Source organism: Natator depressus, chromosome 1 (genome assembly GCF_965152275.1).
Source record: "Natator depressus isolate rNatDep1 chromosome 1, rNatDep2.hap1, whole genome shotgun sequence".
Taxonomy (NCBI): domain Eukaryota; kingdom Metazoa; phylum Chordata; order Testudines; family Cheloniidae; genus Natator; species Natator depressus.
In genome coordinates, this window is record NC_134234.1 from 257706722 (window position 1) to 257731799 (window position 25078).

Sequence of the window (25078 nt, forward strand, 5' to 3'; positions counted from 1 at the left end):
TTAACTGAAGATAGAGGTGCTCCACATGGATGCAGGGTTCTGCCTGCATGGAGCTTTATGTGGGATCAGGGCCTAAACTGGAAATATGTATGGATTTGAAAAAGCAGTAAAAATTATTTTACAGTTGATATTTCTAGCAACAGACAATCAGTCCCCAGCAGAAGCCAATTAGAAGTTTGAAAGTAACTGAAATTGGATATGTTGCTTGTGTCTTTTGTACTGAGATAAAGAGTTTAAGAGTGTAGTGTAAAGCAGAGGTTCTAAACCTTTTTCTTTCTGAGGCCCCCTCCAACATGCTGTAAAAACTCTGTGGTCCACCTGTGCCACAATAACTGATTTTATGCATATAAAAGTCAGGGCTGGCATTAAGGGGTAGCAAGCAGGGCAATTGCCTGGGGCCCCATGCCACAGGGGCCCCCACGAAGCTACATTGCTCAGGCTTCAGCTTTAGCCCCAAGTGGTGGGGCTCAGGGACCTGGACTTCAGCCCCAGGTGAGGGGGCTTCAGCTTTCTACCCTGGGCCCCAGTGAATCTAATGCTGGCCCTGCTTGGAGGCTCCCCTGAAATCTGCTCGAGGACCCCAGACCCCTGGTTGAGAACTACTGGTGTAAAGAACAATCCCAAAGCAGAGTGGGATGAACTAGGTAATTGCCATCTCTAATTTTCATGGCCCTCATCCTGCAAGCCATTTAGGCACCTGCAGTTGCTTAACTTAATGCATGTGATAGTCACATTGCTCACAGATAGTGATGGTCTTTTTAGGTGGCATATTCTAACTGCTGACTTCAATGTGATGCCTTATTTGCATAAAGTTACTCAAGTGTGTATGCAAAGATTCCAGGCCTGTGTTATTGTACAGGTATTTACTAAAAAGAGCAGTAAAAGTTATTGAAATCAGTGATCAAAATAATATCAACCATAACAAACACTGTGACAATTTGGTAGTAAGACAGTTATCTTGGTAAAAATCAAATAACCGATTTCCAACGCCATGAGGGAAGGGTCTATTTAGGCAAAACCGGTTACCACTAGGACCTAGAAGAAGCTCAGGGAAGTTGCTGTTACTGCTGAGGGAGGGGGAGAGAGAGACCTGGAAATGAAAGTAAAGAGACCAGGAGGCACATGGAGGGAGCTGCAGGGGCAGCAGATCCGGAAGCAGAATGCTTCCTTCTGTAATTAAATAGCATTTACTATTATTATTACTAACAGTAATAATACTCTAATAATATCTCTAGTAATATCATACCATTTATCAAGGAAAGTTATACATAGTGTGAGTGGGGGAAAACCCAAGCAGAGGTGAGTCCTTTATTATTTTTTTGGATTTTTTTTCCTAACTCCAGACATAAAAGGGGACAGGTCTGAGAAATAGGAAGAAAAGCTAAATATTGTGTACACTAGCAAAATCCCCCCCTTCCTAATAGTAATTAAATAGAGGAAACGTTTTGCAGTAGCAAAAAACAAGTAGAGAAAATGATTTATTTTCGAGGCCACCTCCCACCAAAAAGATGTGGGGCTTGCAGGAAATAATTGTCAAAGACCCTAATCCCCTCCTTTAAAAAAAAATGCAACTGGAGTTTAAAAGTTACTAGCGAGCTAAAAAAGCCCCTAGGGTTGATGTGAACACTGGGTATGAACTGGTTTTATGTTTGTGTGGTTTTCAGATTTCAAAGCTTTATCCTTCTCTGTGTTTCGCCTGCAGTTTTCCCTTTTGTGGGTATAAGCCCCATGAAACAGCAAAGAAATGCTTGTGACATAGCTTTTCAGATGTGCATTTCTCAGGGGTTGGAAAGTTCATCAAATAAGAAAGGTTATTTTTATTCTTTGATCCTTTTTATGGCTTCTGGGTGGAGGTTTGCTGTTAGCCCCCCCACCCCCCCTTTTTAAGTCGTCTCCCAAAACACTTGGAAATAGGTGTTTTTGTTTTCGTTTTTTGGTTGAAATGATTTGGGAGTTGTTTTTTAAGTGGGTGGGGGAGCTGGGCGATATTGGTGATGGGAGACACCTCCCAGCAATAGGGAGAGCTGACTTCGGGGTGATCAACGCCTGGAAGACTAGACGGGAGACGTTTGTAGTTGCCAAAGGAAGGCGGCGCTGCCTTAGCGCATGTCCCCGCCCGAGATGCTCCTGCCGCCCGTTGCTTCTGCTAAGCGAGCCCGGGGATCGGCGGCCTATGGCTGGTGGGGGAGGGGAGGAGATGACTTTATTCCTGGGAGCTCAAACCAGGCTATTTTGCTGCTAGGGCCCTCAGTGGGGCAGGGGAGTGACACCGCCCCGAGGAGCGGGGAGAAGGGCTGCAGCGCCTGCAATACAAAGAAGTGGCTTGGGGAAAAAACCCCGCCTGCCCCTTTGGGTGCCTGTTGCATTGAAATGCCACCCCCTCAGGAGATGCATGGACCCACCGACTGGGGGAAACATGGCTCAGTGCAGGTGGGAGCCTGCTATAAAGTGGGGCAAGGCCTGAGCATGCTGTGGGGTGGGGATCCCCAAGGCTTGGTGCGCTGGGCGGTGTGTCTAAATGGCATTATTGTGTGTGCTTTTAAATGGGGGGGTGGCACTCGGGTACTCTGGGCACAGGGGTGGCTATAGAAGTGCCCCATATTTATTTCAGAGAGGTTGTAACAATGACGCTGTCTTGCCAGACACCACTAATGACCTTGGTGGCTTGCAGCATTTCTAATGGGCACGGCGTGAGGGAGAGAAGAGGAGTGGTAGGGTGAGAGAGGGTGGCTGGGTATATGGGATGGGGCATGTTAGAAGGGATGGGGGTTGGTCAGACATGGAGAGTGGGGTATGGGATGAGGTGGTCAGGTATACAGGGTGGACGTGGAGAGTTGTCAGGCATGGGCCATGGTGGAGAAGGACTGGGGAAGAGTTCAAGCACATGGAGCGGAGGACAATCAAATGTGCAGGATTGGGCAGAGCTCTTTGGTGTACTGGCTTATGCAGAATGTTCTGCATTTGAGTTGAATTAGGTTGTCTGTTTTGCTGCACCAAATCAGGTACAGTTCTGCAGGTTAGCAACTCCTTATCTAAATACCCTGTGGCCCGCTCGCTGGGACATGGCCGCCGGCATCCTGGGCCGCGGCCCCAGGATCCTTCTGCCGTGCCACATGTGGAGAACGTTTGCTTCGCAGACTGATGGGGAAGCCAGGGTGATGCAGGTCCTCCGAGAAAAATTCCCTTTGGCTTTGGCCATCAAAGTAGTGGATATATCAGGAGGCTGTGGAGCAATTTATGAAATTCATATAGAATCTAAAGGATTTAAAGAAAAGAGAACTGTCCAGCACCATGGTTAATCAGGCACTAAGTGAAGAAATTAAAGCAATGCATGGACTACGGATATTCACATTTATTCCAAAGCACTGAAGATTAACCAGGCAGCATGGTTACAAACCTGTGTGGAGATGGGACACCTCTGGGCATGAGACAAATCAGGAAGTTTGTATTTTTGGATTAGTGACTTGTTTATCTTTAAATAATCAATCTTTAAAGGTGTTAAAACAAGGACAGTAAGTATTTCAGAAGCTATTTAAAGAGATCCTATTTTATGTTTGTTTAATTTTAATTTGTAGATTGATTTCTTATCTTTTCATAAAGTACCTGATGCCAAAAAAAAAAAAAAAAAAGCTGGGAGTGAGAAGACCTGAGTTCTGATCTTACCTCTACTGATTACCATTTATATTTCAACGTGTTTATAGCCCATATTACTGACCAAAGCATTGTAACCAAACCCTGGAAAGCAGTCAAGTATTGGCCTTCTCAATCCCCATTTTTCAAATAAATTCACAGAAACTTTGCACAGACAGAATTGGAAATAAAAACCAGATCTCTAATATGGCAGACTCAAGTCTTTTCCACCGAGTTATACTGTCTTTCAGACTGAATGTGCCAAATCTATGTGCTTCGGTTACCCTGTCTAACTACTAGACCACATTTCCCTCCCAGAGCCAGGGATAGAATTTAGGATACGTGGTTGCCAATATTTTTCTGCTGTCTAGTAAATAGTTTGTAACTCCTTGGCAAAATGTGTGTAAAGTCCCCTCTAGTGGTTAATCCACCCAGATGGTAGCAGCTAACCTCTGTGACTCAAGTGGTAGAGGTCTGTGCAGGGTTTAAACCTTCCTGCCGATTGAGTCAGAGGGAGTATTGTGTTGTTGCATGTGGTATAGCATAGTTTTCCATTTTTATTTTAAAACAAAAAAACACTAGCTTATTTAATTAAGATGGTGCGAACACATCCTTTAAAACAGGTTTTATAATTAAAAACAATTATCTGTCAGTTATGTTATGACATGCCACAAAATCCACGTGCTCCACATATTGCTTGTTTTTCACGCGTTTGGATTGCTGGTGTTCCACATTTGCAGGTTTGAAGTTTGCGAGGCAGAGGATGGGACATGGTATGGGGGACTGGGGAATAGTCAGGCTCACAGAGTAAGTAATGACAGAGGGAGATGAGAAAGTGGTCAGATTTGCAGAGTGAGGGGTGGCAGAAGGAGTTGGGGGCGTGGTCATATGTGGGATAGGGGAGTGGTCAGGCAGGCAGGTCACAGCAGTTATGGAGGGAGACAGGGGGAGTGGTCAGCTTCATGGGGTGGAGCACAGTGGAAAGTGGTGGTGATCCTTGTTCAGTGAAAGATAGTGGAAGGAGATGTTGTGTCTGAGATACATAAAGGAGTGGGTAGTATTGCAGGATGGTGGGATGCAGGAGGACAGTTCTTGTGTGTGGGGTTATATAAAGCAGGGGTGGAGGCGCGTGAAAAGGTGTGGGTGGGTTCAACAGCAAAGGAAGGTGGTCAGGGTCAGCAGTAGAGGAGGTTGGTTAACCATGTGAGGTAGGAGGGGCACTATTAGGCATGCAGAGCGTAGAAAGGCCAGTGAAAGGGCTGGCTATGCCTGCAGTACAGGGAGGTGAGAGCGCCTCTCAGGCACAGAGGATGGTGCAGAGGAGACAGTATGCAGGGTTCAGCAGAGATAGTGGTCCTTTATGTGGGGTTATCCAGTGGGGATCAGTGGACAGGTACGAGGGTCACAGCAGGGGTAGATTAGGCTGGTGAGTCATCAAAGTGGGGAGCTCTGGAGGGGAGGCATGTGGGGTGTGGCAGGTTAGATGGGTGTGGGGGAAACAGGGGTGGTGAAAAAGGGGAGAAATCTGAAATGAGCTCCAAGGGAAGCTGGGTGAGTCTGGGGGATCAGAGAAGAGTTATGGAGCCTTTTCCCCGCAAAGTCCGTGGCTCCAACCAGGCCTCTGATCGGTAATGACTAGGGGTGCAGATTTGTTGTGACATTTTTTTTTATCAAAAATCACAGAGCAGTCATGGTAAATTTAATAAAAATCATGGGTTTAAGGGGAAATGGCGTGTAAAGTCACGGGTAGGAGTCATGAGGTATGAGTCATGACAGAGCGACGGCCAGGCCAAACCTGAGCGGCACTGTGACTCTGTTTCCCAGGTTGCAACACCCTGGAGCAGGGAACCAGACCCAGCCCTGTGGGACAGGAGCTGCTGCTGCAGAGTGAGTGTGAGGCAAGCTGGCTTTGCAGCCCCTGTGCCTGGGACCTGGCCAGGATTGGGGTTGCTGTGCTGGGACGGAGGATGCTGCTGTGTGTTGTCAATGCGCCCTCTCTCCAGGCTGAAGAGGCACAGTGTCCATCACATTGTCACCGCCATAACAATCCTATAGTCCTAGTAGTGACTGAAAGTCATTCTCCGTTGACAGCTTTTTCAGTGATGTGTGAAATAGGTCAGGAGTCCTAGTCCAGATCTTGTTGTAATTTATGTCCACGCCCCATTTGGCCATCTCATGGGGTGTCTGAGCAGGAAGGTTAAGGATGTAATAGAATGGAGGCTGAACTCCTCTTCCCCCGCCAACTCCTCCTACTGGTCCCTTGAGAATAAGGTTGATGCAAATGGCAAAGGTTAGGTTAGGTGATGTGTACAGGAAACTTTCATAGCTGCTGCTCATGCTGTACTTGCTGTGTGGATAAACAGGAGTTCAAAGTGCTGCCATAGCATTTTTTTGGCTTCTTGCCTCTAGCTTTGGAATGACGTGCCAATGTTTGATTGTTCTCACTGTGGTCCCCAGTGGGCCAAGTCTATAGGCAACTGCTTTATTTTCATATCTTTCGTTCTATCTGATACGGCCAGTAACTCCCTCTTCCTCCACATTCTCTCCTCTCTCTGGATTTTTGTGATTCTGTGTTCTCTTGCCTTTCCAGCCTTTCTCGTTGCTGCTTCAGTGTCTCTGGTGGTGGCTTCTCCACTTCCTCTCTTTCTCATGTCCCTGAAGGTTCTTTGACTAGGGCTCTTTGTCTCCTTCTTTACTTCATCCTTGGGTGACCTTATTCTTCCTCATCACTTCAACTACCACCTCTATGTGGATATTTCCTAAATCTACCGCTTCCTGACATCAAATCAAACTCTTTGGCCCAAACTCAAGTCCATATCCTCCCCTCTCCAAGCCTTCCCTTCTCTATCACAGTTGATCATCCCAGCCTCACAATTTCATTGTTACATTTATCTCCTCTCTTTTTTTACAGCCAGGTTGTTGATAAATCCTACTGGTTTTTCTATTACAACCTCTCTGACATCTATCCAGTCTTCTCCATACCTTCTACTAAAAACCCTCGTCTGTACGTTGATAATCTCTTGCCTCATTTATTACACTGTCCTCCTCTCTGACCTCATTGGTTCTTTCCTCCAGTCCATCCAAAATGCTGATGCTAAAATAGTCTCTTCCACCTGTTGCTTGGACCATGCAACTCTTCTCTTTGAACATGACCTCTGGCTTCCCATCACCTGGGGCAGGTCCCCTGCTTCCCAGCCTCACCTTCAAGGCTCTGCCCAGCTCAGCATCTGCTTGCATTTCTTCTTACTCTCCCTCTGGCTCCTTTTGTTCTGCCCAATCCTCCTGTTTCACTGCTCCCTTTGTAGCCATCTCCAGCTCTAGCTTTCATACTTTCTTCCACTTTCCCATGGAACAGTCCCCTCATTTGCATCAGGCATATTCTCTTTCCTCATCCAGATCCCCTTTATAAAGCTGCCCTTCTTCCACAGGTCCTAGTAAAGAGAATCCCCAAAAAGATTTAAACTATCTGCCCCACTTTACCCTCTGATCCCTGGTGTGTTACATATCTGAGCACTAGTGTCTATCCAGTCTTCCATGGAAAGACTTCTTGGAGTAGGGGCCATGACTTTCTCTACGTTTTGTATAATGCAGAGCATGGTGAGGGGGCTTCAGTAAATGATAATGGTTGGATTCTGCTGCCATTTCTTGCTTAGACGTCAAGGGCTTAATTCTCATTTACAACAAGGCTCCTTCAGCCTGTTCTGGTTTAATGTAAAGAACACTTAAAATGGGTGGAAATGGCCTTAATGTAAATAAGAAGTAGGCCATATCTCTTTGATGTTTTGGTGTGGACTTGGAGGGGTGGCTGATTTTTCCTCCACCCCCAGAACCTTTTTGGTGGCAACCCTAGCATGGGAGCATAAATCATGCCTTGAAGAACGTGGCAGCTTGAATTCCACCTCACTTCCCTGATTCTGCCCTTACTCTGTTTATCTGCCTCTCTCCCTTCCCCCCGTGCACCAGGTTGAACACCTTTCATGAACATGGCTTCTCTATGTCAGTGTGGATCTGTGGGCTTCAACAGATCTTTCCTGGCACAGAATTTCAGGGTGCCTTCTATCTCTCTCTGCTACTCCTATGCTCTCGCTAAGATAGCAGTGCAGATGTGGGGAGTGGGCTATTCCTGGTTTTGCACCAAAGCTGCAGCAGATGAACAATGCAAACGTAACTGTTTGAATCTAACCCATTTCAGTTGAGAACAGGGCCTTCTAGGTCTCACTACTCACAAATCTAAGGTAGGGGGAATATTGGCCCCTTTGTATGGTTAACTTGTTTTCGTTCATAGAGTCATGGAAAATAGAGGTGCAAGAGAATGGATCTGGTCTCTTTCTATCCTTGGCCAATGCAGGATTGTTCTCTACAGTGGCTTCCCCTGGGCTCTGTCCATTCCATGTTAAATGATGGGGCTTTCACCACTTTCCTTAGGAGAATATTCCATAGTCTAACAGGTGTCACCATTAGGAAACATTTTCCAGTAGTCAGCCTGAAATTCTCTTTGCCCAGTTTCATCCTTGTACTTTTATTTGTACCACACAAATCGGTTCCTCAGCTACCATGGTGCTTACATCTCTCAAATACTGTAGGCAGTTTATCTATATCCCCATGGTATCCAACCTCCCCCATCTTACACCAGGTTAAAATCTAACCCAGGTAAGTAGTGATCAAAGTTGCTTATCATCTGATGGCTGCTTGGTAGCCTGCATTAAATTAGTTAGTGGGGGGAAGGTCTCAGTTAATTTTCTAGTGAACAACCACCATCACAATTTTCACTAATTGACTTCCTTGCTGGCCAATGGCATACCGGTACATTTTTAGTCAGGCATGCACTTCTACACTTGCATGCAAAATTGTATCCCTGATGTGGCGTGACCTTGCATGTACAGTGCATGCAAGGTCATGCTGTGCAGAAGATGCCATTTTGTTCTTCAAAAAGGCATCCTCCATGTGCATTTGGGGGCCGGATGGAATCATCCTGCAGGCATGGTTGGTCCTGGGGAATGCCATGCATGTATTTGGCAGTCTAAGCAGAGAGCTTGGACTGAATGGGCCGGTGTGAATGAATTCCTTTTCACACCATTGGGTGGTCTCCTGCAAATCATGGGGGAGATGCATGGGTGGCGAGTTTGCATTGGTGCTGCCTCCCACGCTGTGGGTAAATAAAACATTTTGGTGTCTAAGGCAGTCAGTCTGGAACATTTTGCTAGTGCTATATTCACTTAAATAGTGCACTGCTACTTTGGCAGTAAGATCTGTAATAACTGGCTTTGTCTTTTTCTCTCTGCAGACGCTATAATGGAGAGACAGAAAAGGAAAGAGGAAATAGAGAAGGGACTTCAATTCATTCAGTAAGTGAGCAGGTTCACTGCTATTTTCTTTTGACTTTGGATATAGTCCTTCCAACGTATGGTATAAGGAGAAATAACAACATTTTCTTTTCATTCTGTTCACTGGTCCAGGGCTGATGCTTGGAAAGGTCCAGAGAGCATTTGTCCTGATTCTTCCAAGTGTTGCTAGTCCAGCAAGATGTCCACATTTAAAATCACGTCATTCCAATTCCTGTCTTGGTTTTGCCCACTACTTCCGTTCCAATGTGATCTTAATACCCAGTGCAGCAGAAGTAATAATAATATTAACACTCTGCACTTCTTCAAAGCCTTCCATCTGAGGATTTCAAAGCATTGGTCAAGCACTGATAATTTAAGCCTTTCACTGCCTCAGTGAGGTAGGTAAGAGTAGTATCTCCATTTGAGATACGAGGAAACCAAGGCACAAGAGGTGCCATATGTCCCAAGAAGAATCCTGATCCCTTAACTGCCAGTCCTGGGATTTAATTTCTAGACCATTCTTATGTGACTATCTATGAATTTGAGATGAATGTTTGTACAGTGTTTGGAAGCTAGGAGCCTAAGTTGCTTTTACATGGAATACAGCTTTGTATTCTTTCTCCAACAGTTACTTCAGCAAATGCTGAAAACTCAGGTCAAAATTCCAGTGTGTGTGTGAGAGAGAAGCAAGGTGGTAATGAGAATTATGTGTTGGTGTTCTGTTTTTTTCTTTTTTTAAAGATCCGTTTTGTAATGGAAAGCTGAGAAGGCTAGTTCTCCAATAGTATATAATATGTATTTGTACTTCTGATGGATCAATTTGTGACATATAGGACTTCAAAACTGTTGCCGGTGCCTTGACCTTGCAGTGCTATTTTGGCCCTAGTTCTGCCAGACTGAGTATGTGGGGCTAATAATGCTTACCTACTTCACAAGGGAAGTTGTGAGGCTTAATTTGTTCACATTTCTACAGCACTTTCCAGATGTGGATCTCAAGGCACTTTAGAAATATGAAGTAGTAGTATTCCTGTATAGCATGTCCTGAACCTTGGAGCAGTGTAAGTTTCATTTAATGGCTTGGTTTGAGGGGTCACTGTGGAGGAGGGGCTTTCAAATTTTAGTGGCCTGATGATTCCACCGCCCCCACACACTTTACTTATGAAGTCCATGAAAATTCTTCTGCCTAATTTTAAGGCGCAATAACTGATGAGCTCTAGAAAGAGAGTCTGGTGTATCTGGCTAATGAGATGATTATGATGTAGTGTTCCGAGAATAGACAGGGGTTAGAAAGGTATGGGGAAAGTGAAAGCCTTCTTGGCGGGGCTTGGCATTCTCTTCCCTGAAGAAAAGAAACACTGTGGATCTGGGCTTTGGTGCATTGATCAAGGGGAAGGAACATGGCTTATCTTGTGATGGTTAAACAAAAGACACTTTATTGAAGGTGACTGGATGATCTCAAGATTGGGTTTGGGATATGGAGTCTTTCACCTCTGGGTCACTTGTTCTAGTCTGGCCCCATCTTGAAAGTGACCAAAAGTCCTTACTGTCAGACTGCTGTTTGGTGGTCCGTATGAAATGGCGTGGTCTCAGTCCTGTTGTGGTACATGTTTTCTCACCACAGTAGCCACCCAGCACTACTGGCTCCCTGGCTGGTGGTCTCTGCAGAAAAGACAAGGATTGATGGCCTATGGAGCCAGAGCTCCTGTGAGGTGCTCCCTCCAGGGGAGGGTTTAGACCAGCGTTGCTCAGATGTGACCACCATGAACTTTTCTTGTGGCCACAGCCTCCTGGGCTGGGGGTGGGGGGTGGGGCAAAGTAGCAGCCACTCCCCCACCCTATTGCTCCTGGATGCCCCTGCCCTGGTGTTGGTTGCTGGGGCCCTGTCCCCCTCTGGAGACAAGGGGGTTGGGCCCTGGGGCACAACGCTGGAGGAGCAGTTCTCCACCTTCCTATGGATGGTGGATCTCAGGCTTTGGGGTTCAGCCCTGGGGCGGTGGGGTGGGTGGGTGAGGGGCTTCAGGTTCCAGTTCTGGGCTCCGACTGTGCAGCAGCAGGCCCCAGACTCCAGCAGCTGGGCTTCAGGCTCTAGCCCCCCGCTGCCTCCCTTGGCCCCTCATCCAGGGCTTAATCTGTTCCTGGCTTGCCAGAGCTGAATAAATCTCTGTGAATAGTGATAATTGTATGTATGTTAATATCACTTTTCACAACAGACTTACTAGCTAGCAATAAATAAATTACAATGATTTGGACGTGTATATGTGCATATTTATTTGGTTGTCCTAAAGCTAATTAAATATTTTAGGGGAAAGTGTGAGAGCGGCCACTGCCAAGAGTTGGTGGCCACACTCTGAGGCCACCAAAAATTTTGTCCTGAGAACCTCTGGTTTAGACCCTTTGTCGGGGGAAGCATGGAAGCAACTTGCTGCGCTCTGGGCCTTACTTGTTCCGTGGCTAAACAGAGGGATTCAGTGTTCTGGGACCTACCAGTCCAACATCTTTCACTGGTACCAAATTCTCTTAAAAAATTTTATGTTCTTTTATAAAAACATTTTAGCATAACAGTATCTGTTCTGATCCCAGATTAAAACCTGGCTGCCTGAATGCAGCCCCTAGAGCAGCTGGTTTGCATAGGGAATAGCCATGAAAATGCAGTCTCCTAAATTAGTCAGATTGTAAACTCTTTGAGGCAGTGACCATCTCCTGTTGTGGCTGTCTGGTGCCTAGCTCGGTGGAGTACTGATCTCTAACTGGCCCTCTTGGTACAACAACGATACAAGTAATCAATAGTAAATGTGGAGTAAAATGCGTAATGAGATCCATAACACAGAGCCAGAAAGACTGCCTGTTTAGCTGAGAGAGATGCATGAGTTTGCACAGACCCATGTTTCATGAAACCTTCCTCTTCTCTCCTCAGGTCCACATTACCCCTAAACCAAGAAGATTATGAGGTAATTTAAGATTTGTTTTTCTGAAGGCGTTTGAAACCACATAATGGTGGCTTTTGGTCAATACATGTTGCCCTCTTGCACAGATGTTATAAATTAGTGTCCTTGCTTTTGAGAGCCAAGAGGGGCTAGTTATGTGTGGGAGTGGTCTAGTGCCATTTGTCTATAGTGGAAGATCTTTAAGGGGAAGAATACTGGGAGGAGTTAACCTCTAAGAGAGGGGGAATTTGGGTGACGGCACTTAGCCTTAGGAGGGAAGGAGTTTTGGTTGAATTAGCCTCCCCACTAGGGGACGGATGGAGTTTGAGGATGGGGAATTAATTTCTTGACAGGAGGACTTGATTTGAGGGCACACGTGAAGATGAATTGGGGGTTGGGAAACCCCTCTCAGTTTCTGGGCATGTTATACAGGAGGTCAGACTAGATGATCACAATAACCTGTTCTGGCCATGGAATCTATGAATCTCCACTCCACTCTGTTTATATTCTCTTTCCGCCCAGGCCTTTTTACAGAAGCTGGTGCGGAACCTTTTTGCAGAGGGGAATGACCTGTTCCGGGAGAAGGACTTCAAGCTGGCACTGGTGCAGTACGTAGAAGGGCTGAACGTGGCGGATTATGCGGCCTCGGACGAGGTGACCATCCCAGTGGAGCTCCTATGTAAGCTGCACGTCAACCGGGCTGCTTGCTACTTTGCCATGGTGAGCACCTACCTGAGCCATTCCCAAGAGCTGGACAAAAAACATCGGGAAGTGGGGAGACCCAACAGATGGCCATGCATAGGATGGGGGTTTGAACTGATCTCGTCCACTTCTCCAGCATTGGAGGAGGAATACAGAAAACTCTGAACTCTTCTCATTATGACATTGGTGTCACAAGATCCAGACAGAAAATGTGAGGGGGTGCCCTTACAGGCCTTGAGAGTGCACTCATATAGATCACAGTGCTGGGGGAGAGGTTGAGGTGCTGTGGAGTTCTGAGCTATAAAGGGCCAGTTCCTTCAAGTATTCCATGATGATAATACAATCTTGGGAGCATTGCTCTGTAAATTATTCTTTCTCCTGTGCTTGAGAAAATATATTTAATCTATATCTGGTGTGAACATGGTGGGTGTGGGGTTTCCGTAGAAAATTTTGAAATATTTCAACCAAAAACTGAAATATGTTGATTCTGAATACTGCTGTAGTACCTCATAGGAGTTGTAGTTCAAGGGCCTCATTCTCTATACACCAGGTTCCCTGGTCAGACTACATCATCCCATGATGCACCTCCACTTACCAAGAGGGGAGCTGAGGTGGTGCATCATGGCAGTGTCATGACCACAATGAGTCACGAAAGGTGAAGTCTGGCTGGGAACTCAGCCTATAGAGGGGTATAGGAGCATGAGGTACCCAAACCACAGCTTCCATGAGGCATTTCAGAACTAAAATATTTCATTTTTTGTATGAGGGGAAAAAAATCAATTTTTTGGTTTTCAAATGTTCAGTTTTTCAATGGGGAAAAAAATAAGTTTGATGTGGAAATAGGACACTTTGCAAAAGTTTTGTTTAGGAAAACCTAATTTTCTGTCAACATCCTCCCCCCACACACACGCCGCAAATCATCAGATGGAAAAAATTTCTAATAGCTCTAACTTCATAATTCTCTCAGCAAAGTATGCCATGAACCCCCAGTACCCTCCTAGTTAAATTGCTGGCATCCATTATAACTCCTCCTAAAGACAAATTTAATAAAACATTACATGTCAAGAGAAGGGTTATTAGCTGCAGTGTCTCTGAAGACAAGATGAAAAATGGAGGCAGTTGTGGGGAAATTTTCTCTTCTTATCCTCTGGCTTCAGGGCCACCGTCTTCTGAAGTATCAACCGTTGGTGGAGATAAGATCCTGAACTAAGTAGACCAGTGGCCAAAACTGGTATGGTAAGAGAGAGGGTGCTGGATTGGGTGGACTATTTGTTTGAACTGGTATGGCAGGATATTGTACTAGATGGACCAGTGCTGTGATCTGGTGTGGTAGTATATTCTATATTCCTGTCTAACTGGTTTTAAACGTTACCCTTCCAGGATCCCAATGTGGTCATACCAGTACTCTTGCAGTAGAAGCTTCAGTCAACCAGTAGGATTTCTTCCCTTCAGAAGCCCATTTCAAAGTTGTTATAGGTGGAACTGGTAGGCAGTGCCTATTATTAAGGTTGCTTTCATCCCAGTATAAGATCCTGTTTCAAGTTGCTTATAACTTTGCCAAACTAACTGTTTAGGCTGAAATTTTCCACACTGGGTGTCTGCCTTCGGCTGAATGTTTTGGGAAAACTTCAGCTGAAATGGTTCAACTGTTTCCGAGAACAAGGCGAGGGGAAAAATTATGTTTTGCCCATGTTCAAAATTTCTGACAAGTTTTTCTTGAAGATGCTCTTGCTATCTCGCTCTTTGGAGCGGGGACTTTAATTTGGCAGTGAGATGGCCTTTGTGAAGGGAGGTGTCTTTTGCCATCCCTAGGAAAATCCAGCCCAGTTTTAAGCCTTTGAAAAATTCTAAGTTTGCACATACCCAACTGAGACATGTTAAACTTTGTAGCAAATTTCCCCAAGATTCTAAGGGCCCTGAGCATGCTCCATCTTGGGGCTGAGAAGGATTTTACCTGTAGCTACTGCTCCTTGATGCTATGGGCTAGTCTGGAGCCAGGCACTGGAGCAAGGGGCCTGTCTCTCCTATGCTAACAGTGAACACCCTCTGCTGGCCTGATGCAGTGTGGAAGAGGCTGACTGATTCAAATACAAAGGGGACAATAGCCAGACCTGGGGTGGGGAAGGGAGAGTAGATTGGGACAAGGACTCTGATGGGAGGGAGACAGGGACTGCAGGCAGGTGAGGTGGGGTGGAAACTGGGACTGAAAATTGGGGTAGAGGGAGACTGGTACTGGCTGTGCAAGTAGACCTGAACTGTGAACTAGTGGGTTGAGGGGAAGTAGCTGTGGGGGGAGAGGAGACAGATCTGACAAGGAGCTGAAGTGCAATGGGAGAACTGAGATTGGCTGGATAAAGAGACTGGAATGAGAAGCTTGTAGGGTTGATGCTGTGGTTAGACTAGGAACTTGGGGAGGGAGACTGGAACATGAGTGGGCATGACTGGAGGCCAGCATGCAGATGAGGAGCTTGGAGGGGGAAGTAAGACTGTTTCAGCAAAGAAACTAGGGACAGTGATCTGGGGGGGATCTGGGATTGGTTGAGCAGGGGTATGGGGAGATAAGGAGTCCGGAGGGAGACACTAGGACTGGCTGGGCAAGGAGATTGGGATGAAAAGCATGAGGAGTGGAGACTGGGACTGGCTAGGTGGGCGGAGAATGGGACTGGGATGAGGAACCAGGGGTGAGAAAGAGACAGACAGGACTGGGCCAGGTGTGGGCTGGAGGGGCCAGGCGCAGAAGGGGTTAAGCTTGGAGGAAGTGGGTGGAAAAGTCTGTGCTTGCTAGATCATACTCTCCTCCAGAGCCTGAAATGGAACCTAGGATTCCTGAGTCTCGGCATTCCTCTGTTGTCAGCAAATATCTGTGAAATCCACTGACAGTGTCTCTCATCTCCCTGTAGTGCTGGTACACAAAGAGGATGACAGCCTACTTCTGCTACCAGTTACTCCAGTAACTCAAGTGGCAGAGGTCTGTGTGGTAAATCTAAAGGTTCCAACTCTGCTGATGACCCTTAGATGCCAAGATCAGAAGGATCCACTGTGATCATCCAGTCTGACCTCCTGAATAACATAGACCATAAAAATCTCCCAAAGTAACTCTATTGGAACTAGAGCATATCTTTTGAAGAAAAATCAAAGCATGTTTTAAAAATGGTCAGTGATGGAGAATCCATGATCCTTGGTAAATTGTTCCAGAGGTTAATTACCCTCGCTGTTAGAAATTTATCAATATGATGGTATTCGATTGCTTATTTTAAACCTAGGAAATTACACACACACGCACATGCATGTTAAAAAAACAACAACATTGAGGTGGTAAAGTCAAGCATTCAAAAGTTAAGAAATGCCTGAATTATGGTTGCTTGTGTGATCTTAATTTGGCCCCCTTGTGCCTCGTATTATGATGCAGTCTCTAGTTACATGTTTACATACTATTTTTTCCACAGAACCCCTGCCTCATTCAGTGTGGATGGTGCGCAGCACAGAACAGGCAGCGCTTACCGAATGAGCGGCTATTCAATATTTAGTTTTCTCCTCATTGGTCAGAGAATGGCCCCAGACCTTATTTAATGCTCTGAAGACAGAGTTGTTAATTTCCTCATATGCTATTCTGTGGTGCTCATAAGTACATTATCTGAGTGCTTCACAACCATTAACAAATTTATTCTCGCAACACACCCCTGTAAGATGGGAGGGGGGGTGTTATCTCAGTTTTACAGATGGGGAACTGAGGCACGATGATTAGTGGAACTTTTGACTCTAATTTTGGGTGCCTAATTTGAGATGCCTAGGATCTGATTTTTCAGAGTACTCCGCATTACATAGCACTTTTAATGTTCAAATCGCAGCTCCCATTGAGTTCAGTTGCAGCTCAGCACTTCTCCAAAATGGACCCCAGGGTCTCAGGCACCCAGAAAATGAGGAATACATAAGTAGTGACCATCTGTAAAAAGTCTGGTTTAAGTGACTTGCCCAGCATCACACAGGAACTCTGTGACAGAGGGAGGGGTAGACTCCCATTCTCCATGGCAGCATTCACCTGCCTTAACCGTGAGACCATCCTTGCCCTTCCTTCGATCGTCTGCCTCTTTTACTACACCCCTTCCAACTCCCCCCAACACATGGGGCAGGCCCCTTCACTACACAACCCTTATTCATCCCTAGAGCTGGCCCACCCTGTGCACTGAATGGTGCAGGAAGTCCTGTGGAAAAAGTAGTATGGGATCATGTAATTCAAGACTACAGCATACACAGAAGGGGCTGAATTAAGATGCACACAGACGCCCTTAATTCTGGCATTTCCTAACTTTTGAGTGCTTGACTCTGTAACCTTATAATTACCCCCCCCCCCAACTGCATTAAATCTAATCTCCAATTGCTTTTATATTCGTGGGTTTTGATGACGTATGTTCCCAGTGAACTGCAGTAAATGGTTGGGCAGAACTTTCACGCAGGGAGGGGAGGTGGATTCCAGTGTGTGACAGACACCATTGCCTGCTCAGGTGGTCTCTTTCCTCTCATGCAGGGCTTGTACGAGAAGGCATTGGAAGACAGCGAGAAGGCTTTGGTGCTTGAGAAGGAGAACATCCGTGCCCTCTTCCGCAAAGCCCGCTCCTTAAATGAGCTGGGGAGGCACAAGGAGGCGTACGAATGTAATAGCCGCTGCCTGCTGTCCCTCCCACATGTAAGTGTGTGACATGCGTGTCTACCCCAGCCTCTGAGGCACTTTTCCATCTTTCCTTTCCCGCGGTCTAGTGCGGCATGAATGGTGATGGTAGTGGAAGAGAGAAGCTGGCTGTTCTATACGACCCACCCGTTCCCAGTAATCGCATCTCTTGGGGAGTTCCAACTCCATGTCCCTGTCAGCCCAAATCATCTCTGCTGAGGCTGCCAACAAAAAAGCTGCCTCTTTCCCATTGGGATGGCTTTGTGATGTGAAAGCCTGCCCCAGTTGGAACTGAGCTGAGATCATCAACTCGCTTCATGTCCATGTTGGAACAGCTATCAGGTGGGAATGACTGCTAGTCACTACCAGTCTAGGAGAGATGGGAACTGGAGACATGGACGAGAGAGATTCATGCCTGGTCTACGCTACACGTTTTAAATGGACATAAAGCAGCTTATGTCCACCTAATTATGTCAGTGTCTACACTACAGCCTTGCTCCCGTCAGTGTAAGTGCCCTACTCGACTTCCACAAGAGGCTTAGAGCTTAAGTCGGTGTATTTAGGGCAATGCAGTGACTGTGTAGACACTGCATTACTTACATCAGCTGTTGACTGTCTTGTCAGGTTCACAGCAGGAGAGTCGGGACAAGAATGGATCCTGCTTCCAGCTGGGAGCCGGGCCGGGCCGGCTGGAAATGTTGGCTGTCTTGTCAAATTTCATGGCTCCATGCTGTAGCTGTGAAATTGACAGGGCTTCCTGACTCCTAGCGGATGCAGGGGGCCAAGAAGCTGGGACCACTGGATCCCACTCCCCAGAGGCAAGAAGCCCTGGGCGACTTCCCCTCTCTCTCTCCAGCCCACCCCACTCTCAGTAGGGAACGGGAGGCGAGAAGCCCCAGTCAGCCCACTTGGAGTCCAGGAGCCTGTAGGACAGCTGGGCTCCGGCCAGGGACTTACAAGCAGAGCTGAGACATCAGGCTTTCATCTCTCCACAGTGCCCCTCTTAGGTCAGTGGAAGAGCTCATGGTGAGGCTGTGCACCACCAACCCAAGGAGGGAAGTGTGGACATGCACCACCGCAGTAACTACTGTGCTGACTGTAAGTCAACCTAATATAGGTCGACTTAAGTTTCTAGTGTAGACATACCCTATTCCTAATCCCCTGAGCCTCAGTAGAGCACCATAAATATGTTTTAACTGATAAATAGCAGTCGTTTTACCCATTAAGAGCTGAGTTCAGGCCCTCAGTGGCCAGTGTTTCTTGGGGTGAGAGGTGTCAGTGTGCGAAAGGGGCTTTAATGTGGGTATATTAACAGACGTGTCATATGTAAGACACTGGAGGTAACTGTTCCGCTCTGCTCGGCACAGATGAGGCCTCAGCTGCAGTATTGTGTCCAGTTCTGGATGCCACACTTTAGGAAAGATAAGGAGGACTTGCGGCCCCTTAGAGACTAACAAATTTATATGAGCATAAGCTTTCGTGAGCTACAGCTCACTTCGTCGGATGTGGACAAACTGGAGAAAGTCCAAAGGAGATCAACAAAAATGATAAAAGGTTTAGGTTTTTTAACCTTTTCTATGAGGAAAAGGCTGTTATAAAGGGGACTGTGACTGACTGTCCTCCGAAGGTAGGACAAGAAGTAATGGGCTTAATCTGCGACCAGGGAGATTTAGGTTAAGTATTAAAAAGTTTTTCCTAACTATAAGGATAGTAAAACTCTGGAATGGGGATTCCATCCCTATTGGAAGCCTATCTCTGATGGCTGTTAAGAACAGGTTGGAGAAACACCTGTCAGGGATGGTCTAGGTTTATTTGGTCCTGTCTCAGTGCAGGGGGCTGGACTAGATGACCTCTCAAAGTCTCTACATTTCTGGGATTCTGTAATGTTGCTTTGATGTCCTAGATTTTAAGGCCAGAAAGTGACTGTTGTAACCATCTAGTCTGGCCTCCTGTATAACCCAGGCCAGAGAGCTTCACCCAGGAACTCCTGCATCAATCCTGTAACTCCTTTTTGAACTATAGACTATCTAAAGACTTCAAGTGATTGACTGAGTTAATTTGGTACCTGGTTCTGCTATTTCCTGCTGCTGGCTTGTGTGGTTAATACATTACCAGTATGATGATGATTATTGATATTATTTATATCGCTGTAGCATCATGGATCAGGGCACCATTGTGCTAGGCCCTGTGCACCTACTTAACAAAAAGATGTTCTATCCCCCAAAGAGCTTAAAATCTAAATAATAGTAAATAATACTGTGGTGCTATATAGTATGCTTCTGTGTGGTCCTCGTTGTTGTAATGTTAAGGAATTTTTAGGGCATTTGGTATAGGTATTCCTTAAACTGTTTAAATAAATCATTAGATTCAGTGTAGGCAGCATGACAGAAGTGGGTCTTTAAGAGAGACTTAAACGTGGACAGAGTCGGGGCCTTGTGGCTAAGTTCAGGGAGCTGGGCCCATGTATGGGGGTCCTGGAGGCATTTTTGGGATAGACTGAGGGGGAAACACAGAGTTTGAGAAGGGAGGATAATTGGGGCAGGGCAGAGTCCTCTAGAGCCTTAAAGGTGGTGACCTGCAGATTGAATTTGCTATAATAGCTTATGAGCAGCTGGTAGAAGAATCTGAAGAGGGAAGAGACTAAACACTGATGAGTAAAGGAGATGATTTTAACAGCCGTATTATGTACGGACTGAAGGGAGCAATGTGTGTGTTTGGAACATCAGAGAGGAGTGTGCGGCAGTAGTCGAGATGGGATGTAATGAGGGCCTGAATGGAGGTTTTTACTGTGGGAAATGGGAAAACAAAGGATGGATCTTGGAGCTGTTAAGAAGAAAGCAGTAGCAGGATTTGGCTATGGCCTGAGTATTTGTGGCAACAGAGTGGGAGGGTACAAAAGAAACCCTTGAATTGCAGGCCTGAGTGACAGTGACAGCATGGTGTGGTTGACAGAGATAAGGATGGGAAAGTGGAGGAGGTTTGTGAGGAGAGAGAAGTTCAGTTTTGACCACATATTTAACTGAAGATGGGACGTCCAAGAGGAGATGTCACAGACAGGTTGAGAAGCGGAGTAAGCAGACAAGCTGGCCCTGTGCTGTCCTCACTTTACATCCTGTCTCTGGGCCACGGACAGAGGCCTGGGGAACCCCCACTGTGAGTGGGAGAGGGGAGGAGGTGGGCCCACTGAAAGAGAAGCTGAGGGAATGGACAGAGAGATAGAAGGAGAACCAGGAGACAGTGGTATCTCAAAAACTCAGAGAGGATAAGATGTCAAGAAGGGGAGGGTAATGGACAGTATCAAAAGCGGCACAGAGTTGGCGTCCCTGAGGTTTGGCCAGGAGGAGGTTGTTGGAGACACTAGTGAGACCAGTTTCAGTAGAGAGGAGAGGTGGGGGGCCAGATTGGAAGGGGTCCAAGACCGAGGAGTGGAAGTAAATGCGTTGGTTTTAGATTGTGCTCAGTGGGTTCAGAGACGGCGAGGATGGCGACAGGGCAGTAGCTGGAGAGACAGGTCTGGTTGAAGGATGGTGCTCTAAAGAGAGGGGAAACCAGGGCACACTAGTATTTGTGAGGGGGAGGAGCCAAAGGCTGGGGAGAGGTTGACAAGGAGGGGGAGGAGCAAGGGGGGCAACGTAGGTAAAGAGCCAAGCATCAGTGGACTCACTGGGGCAGGTGGAGGGGTTAGTGGTGGAGAGAAGGCAGCAGACTTCAAAATTTTAAGTTTGGTGATGAGGGAGATGCTGTTTGCAGGGGGCGAATCATAGAGGATTTAGTTGATTTTTCCATGTGATGAAGTTAACCAAATACTTTGCAAGGAGGGAAGAAAGGATGGGGAACATGAGGCTGAAGGAGGCAGTCAGAGGGTGAAAATAAGTATTGGGGATTGTGCTCGTGGGACTTGGTGATGAAGGAAACCTGTTTTTGTTTGGCCAGGGAGATGACAGAGTTGAAGGAGGAGAGAATGAAACTGTAGTGGGGGATGCAGTGTGGTCATGGGCCTCCCTCCAACGGTGCTGAGCGACATGGTAGCAGGAGTGGATGCTGGGAGTGACCTAGTGCTGTGGGTTAATAGGGTGGACTCTAACGGGAGAGAGGGGCAGTGATTGGCTGAATTTACGTTGTGGCTTGTGTAGTTCCAGGAAGTAGCGTCTATGTGTTTGGTACATTGGAAACGTTTTTAAAGAGGAACTGAGAAAGTGAATGCAGACTGGACGTGATGAGCTAAATCATTAGCAGAGCTCAGTGCAGCAGAGGGTGTGGAAAGTCAAAGGTGCCTCTGAACCAGTGTTCCCACCCAGATCCTGGGATTGGAGAGAGGGAGCGGGGTTGAAGGTGGGGCCCTTGTGTCAGTAAGGATCACTAGCCCTGCATTTGGAGACTCGATACTTTGTTTGCCTCTCCATTTCCGCAGCTTTGTATCTCTGCAGGGCAGAATGACATCTTAAATCTGCACGGCCTCTCCTGGAATGGAGTCTGCAATTGACTACCTCTCGACTTGCATACCAATGAGAATACTAGCATGTAATTCAGTCTGTGTAGTCTGTTTGTGTAACTTGTGGTCTGATTCTGGTTGGTTATTGTATGTGCAGGAAAATAAAACCACATGCTTTAAAATGACAATGTCCTTGAATTACATTTTCCCTAGGATGAGAGCGTTACGCAGCTTGGTCAGGAGCTCGCACAGAAGCTGGGTTTAAGGGTTCGGAAAGCATATAAGAGGCCTCAGGTATGACTCTTTCTAGACTGTTCTTTGGAGTCCACTGATATGTTTCTGTACAGGCTACTGATTCTGAGTGGCTGCATTGCCATAGTTATAGCCTTCAGCACCTCCTGCTATTCCACTCCTGGGAATGCCCCACCCCCAGATCTGCCAATCATTCTTCAGTCCTGGCCTGCAGCACCCCTGCAGGTGCATTTCGGGCTTGCAGCCATAAGCATCTTGGCTTGGTGCGGAATCTCATATATCCTAAGCTAAGCAGAATGGAGCCTGGACGTTGTTTGAGGGGATAGCTCTAAGGCAGCAGTTCTCAAACTGGGTCAGGACCTCAAAGTGGATTCCGACCCCATTTTAATGGGGTCGCCAGGCTGGCTTAGACTTGCTGGAGCAAGGGGTCGAAGCCAAAGCCCGAGTCCCGTACGCTGGGGCTGAAGCCCGAGGGCTTCAGTCTTGAGCAGTGGGGCTGAGATTACAGGCCCCCTGCCTGGGGCTGAAGTGGTTCCCCCCACCACTCCCCTGGGCAGTGGGGCTTCCCCCCCACCCGGAGTGGCAGGGGTTGACCAGGCTCAGACTTCGGTCCCCCCTCCTGGGGTCGTGTAGTAATTTTTTATATTTTTTGTCAGAAGGGGGGGGATCACATTGCAATGAAGTTTGAGAATCACTGCTCTAAGGAAAACCGTAGTGCTGCAATAAATGGATGTGGTGGTTCAATATGGAGCATTGTTCTCTCCTATCAGCAAGAAACATACACCCCAGGATTGTGCTAAGGGGTGCTGAGCTACTGCTATGGCTGTCCTTTAGATAAGGCAAAATCACTTCTGGTCACTGACGCTCCTGTGACACATTTCTCAAGAATAGGAATGTTAGCCCCAAGGCTCTGGCTGAATTCCAGCTTGAGTGATTGACATTCTGGTCCCTCAAATTCCTCTCTGTGGTTTTATTTAGATGCAACATTCTTCTTCAGTTCCTGTCTCCAACTCTTGTGTAACCTTGCTGTGCAGTGTTAAACAGCTGGCACATTCCAACTGAGAAGTGGCTGCATTTCAGTGCTAAGTGAAGTGATTTGTAGTAGTTGGCAAAGAGCTTTTGGGTAACTGATGCTATATAAATATCAAGTCTGCGTGTTTTGAAATGCAGAATAATAAGTGGTGTTGGATTAGAGGAAAATCCTCCACTTGCTAGATCTCTAAAAATGTTGAAATTATTGAATCTTGAGAGAAGGAAAACTTTCCCTGAAATACTTTCCATACTTACTCACCCCATTGGCCCTCTGCACTTTTCCCTCTACCTCGTTACTCCACAGAGATGAGTCTAAACTGTGTCTATGCAAGCAAAACACAAGACTCCCTTTTTTAATTAATTGAAACATTTTAGTAGCATTTTGCTACAGCTTGCTCTAGCTTCTGTTTTTCATTCCAGTGCTTTAATGCACTCCACAACTAATTTTTTAAATTACAAGGCGGAATGTCTGTCGTGGGGTGGGGTTCAAACTTACCATCTCCTTATGCAGCATTGCAACAGGGGTGTTTTCGCACCAGGATATTGCATCGATGTGCATTTTGCACCAGGATGGCTGGACTGAATCTGGGGCTCTTTCATAATCCTGCAAGCAACAGGCTTCAGGGACAATCACATGAATTTTGGGATGATTGGTGCACACTGCGGAAAAGCAGGCAGTCCTGATTTCTCTCCCTATGGTTTGTGGTTGTAGAGAATACCTGATAGGGAAGTGTACTGTTGGATAGCAGTGGCTAACAAGATACAATCAGTCACTACCTAATTTGCAGGAGTTCAAGGAATCCCTGTGTCATGAAATCTCTCTCTTCCTTGCAGCAGGAATTGGAAACTTTCTCTCTACTCAGTAATGGCACATCAGCCAGCTTAGCAAATCAGGTACAGTTCCTGTCTGACATTCTCAATGTCCGTACGTTATTTTACATGAGAGTTTCTATATTTTATTTCATGCAAGTTTATTAACATCTTTTAGGAATAAAGGATCAGTGTTTATCTATTTTTCCCTTTTCAAGGAACAATGTCAAGAAAATCATTTTTTTTTAAATATTTCCGTTTGCTGCAGTGCTGATTACATTATTAAAGTCGAAAAATTCTTAATCTAATTTTGCTTTTCACTGTCAAAGCTTGCATTTCACTTATCTAGACTGGATGACTTCACTTTTTGTTTCCTTCTCTGGTTCTGGTACAATTACAAAGTGCTAATATGCAAGAACAGGAAGTGAAACAGATGAAGAAACTTATAAAATGAAACTAGACTGGGGGATTTCACTGTCCAAGCTGAATGAAGTGTGCCAATTTAAACATTGCTTAATTTATTATTTACTCTTTTGTATTACCGTAGCACCTAGGAGCTCCAGTCATGGACCAGGACCCCATTGTGCTAGGCACTGTACAAACACAGAATGAAAGATAATCAGATCACTGATTTCATTGCAGGTTTTTAAGAGATTTCATTAAAACGCTTCATATTTTTAAAAAAAATATTTAACAATCATTTTAGGCTCTTAAATTTGGGGCCTAACACAAATGACATTGTCCCTTTTTAAATGAACCTAAAAATCCCTTAAAAGATGCTAGAGCAGTACAATTTGAAGTTTACATTGCTGGGTGACTTGCCTTAAGATCTGTCTAGCAATGAGAATCAGCCTTGGATCATTTCTTGTAGCCGCCCATAATCTTCTTCCATTGAAAATGTTCCCTTTTATGAAAAATTAGAACACTGCAAAAGCTGAAGTTGTAACTGATGAAGTTGCAAATGTGTAATCTCTAATATTTGTCATACTGACGTCTGTCATTTTTAACTAAAAGTAGGAAGAAAAATGTGTTTGCACTGTTGGACTATAGGCTCACATTAGGGTGAACTGTGGCTTTAACTTGAGTTTCAATCTTAGCATAAGGAATAGGCCCAAAGCCTGTGATTTTTAAAGAGAGTCAGATCATGAGAAGGAAGAGTTGTTTGTGTTAAACTTGTGGTGACCCTTAAACTACTTGTGTTATCTTATTTAAGGTTTGGGCTGAGGTCATAGAAATTTTTAAATTATTATTTGGGTACCAGGTGCAGTAAATGATTGGTTGAATTGATTGTAAAGAAATGCTTAGT

The 25078-nt window shown here is 45.9% G+C and overlaps 1 protein-coding gene across 3 annotated transcripts in view; it reads left to right on the forward strand.

Moving 5' to 3' along the window:
* Positions 1 to 1075: 1075 nt before the first annotated feature.
* ZC3H7B (zinc finger CCCH-type containing 7B) overlaps positions 1076 to 25078 on the forward strand; it is a 61908-nt gene continuing 37905 nt past the window's right edge. The window contains exons 1-7 of one of the 3 annotated variants that reach the window (XM_074941685.1): positions 1076 to 1299; positions 8915 to 8975; positions 11869 to 11902; positions 12401 to 12598; positions 17106 to 17264; positions 21892 to 21972; positions 23797 to 23856. In XM_074941685.1, coding sequence (XP_074797786.1) covers positions 8923 to 8975; positions 11869 to 11902; positions 12401 to 12598; positions 17106 to 17264; positions 21892 to 21972; positions 23797 to 23856 — 585 coding nt within the window. In that variant the 5' untranslated portion in view covers positions 1076 to 1299; positions 8915 to 8922. Of the gene's footprint in view, positions 1300 to 1689; positions 1811 to 8914; positions 8976 to 11868; positions 11903 to 12400; positions 12599 to 17105; positions 17265 to 21891; positions 21973 to 23796; positions 23857 to 25078 lie in introns of those variants that run through there. The other 2 variants (XM_074941684.1, XM_074941682.1) reach the window with 2 other exon arrangements.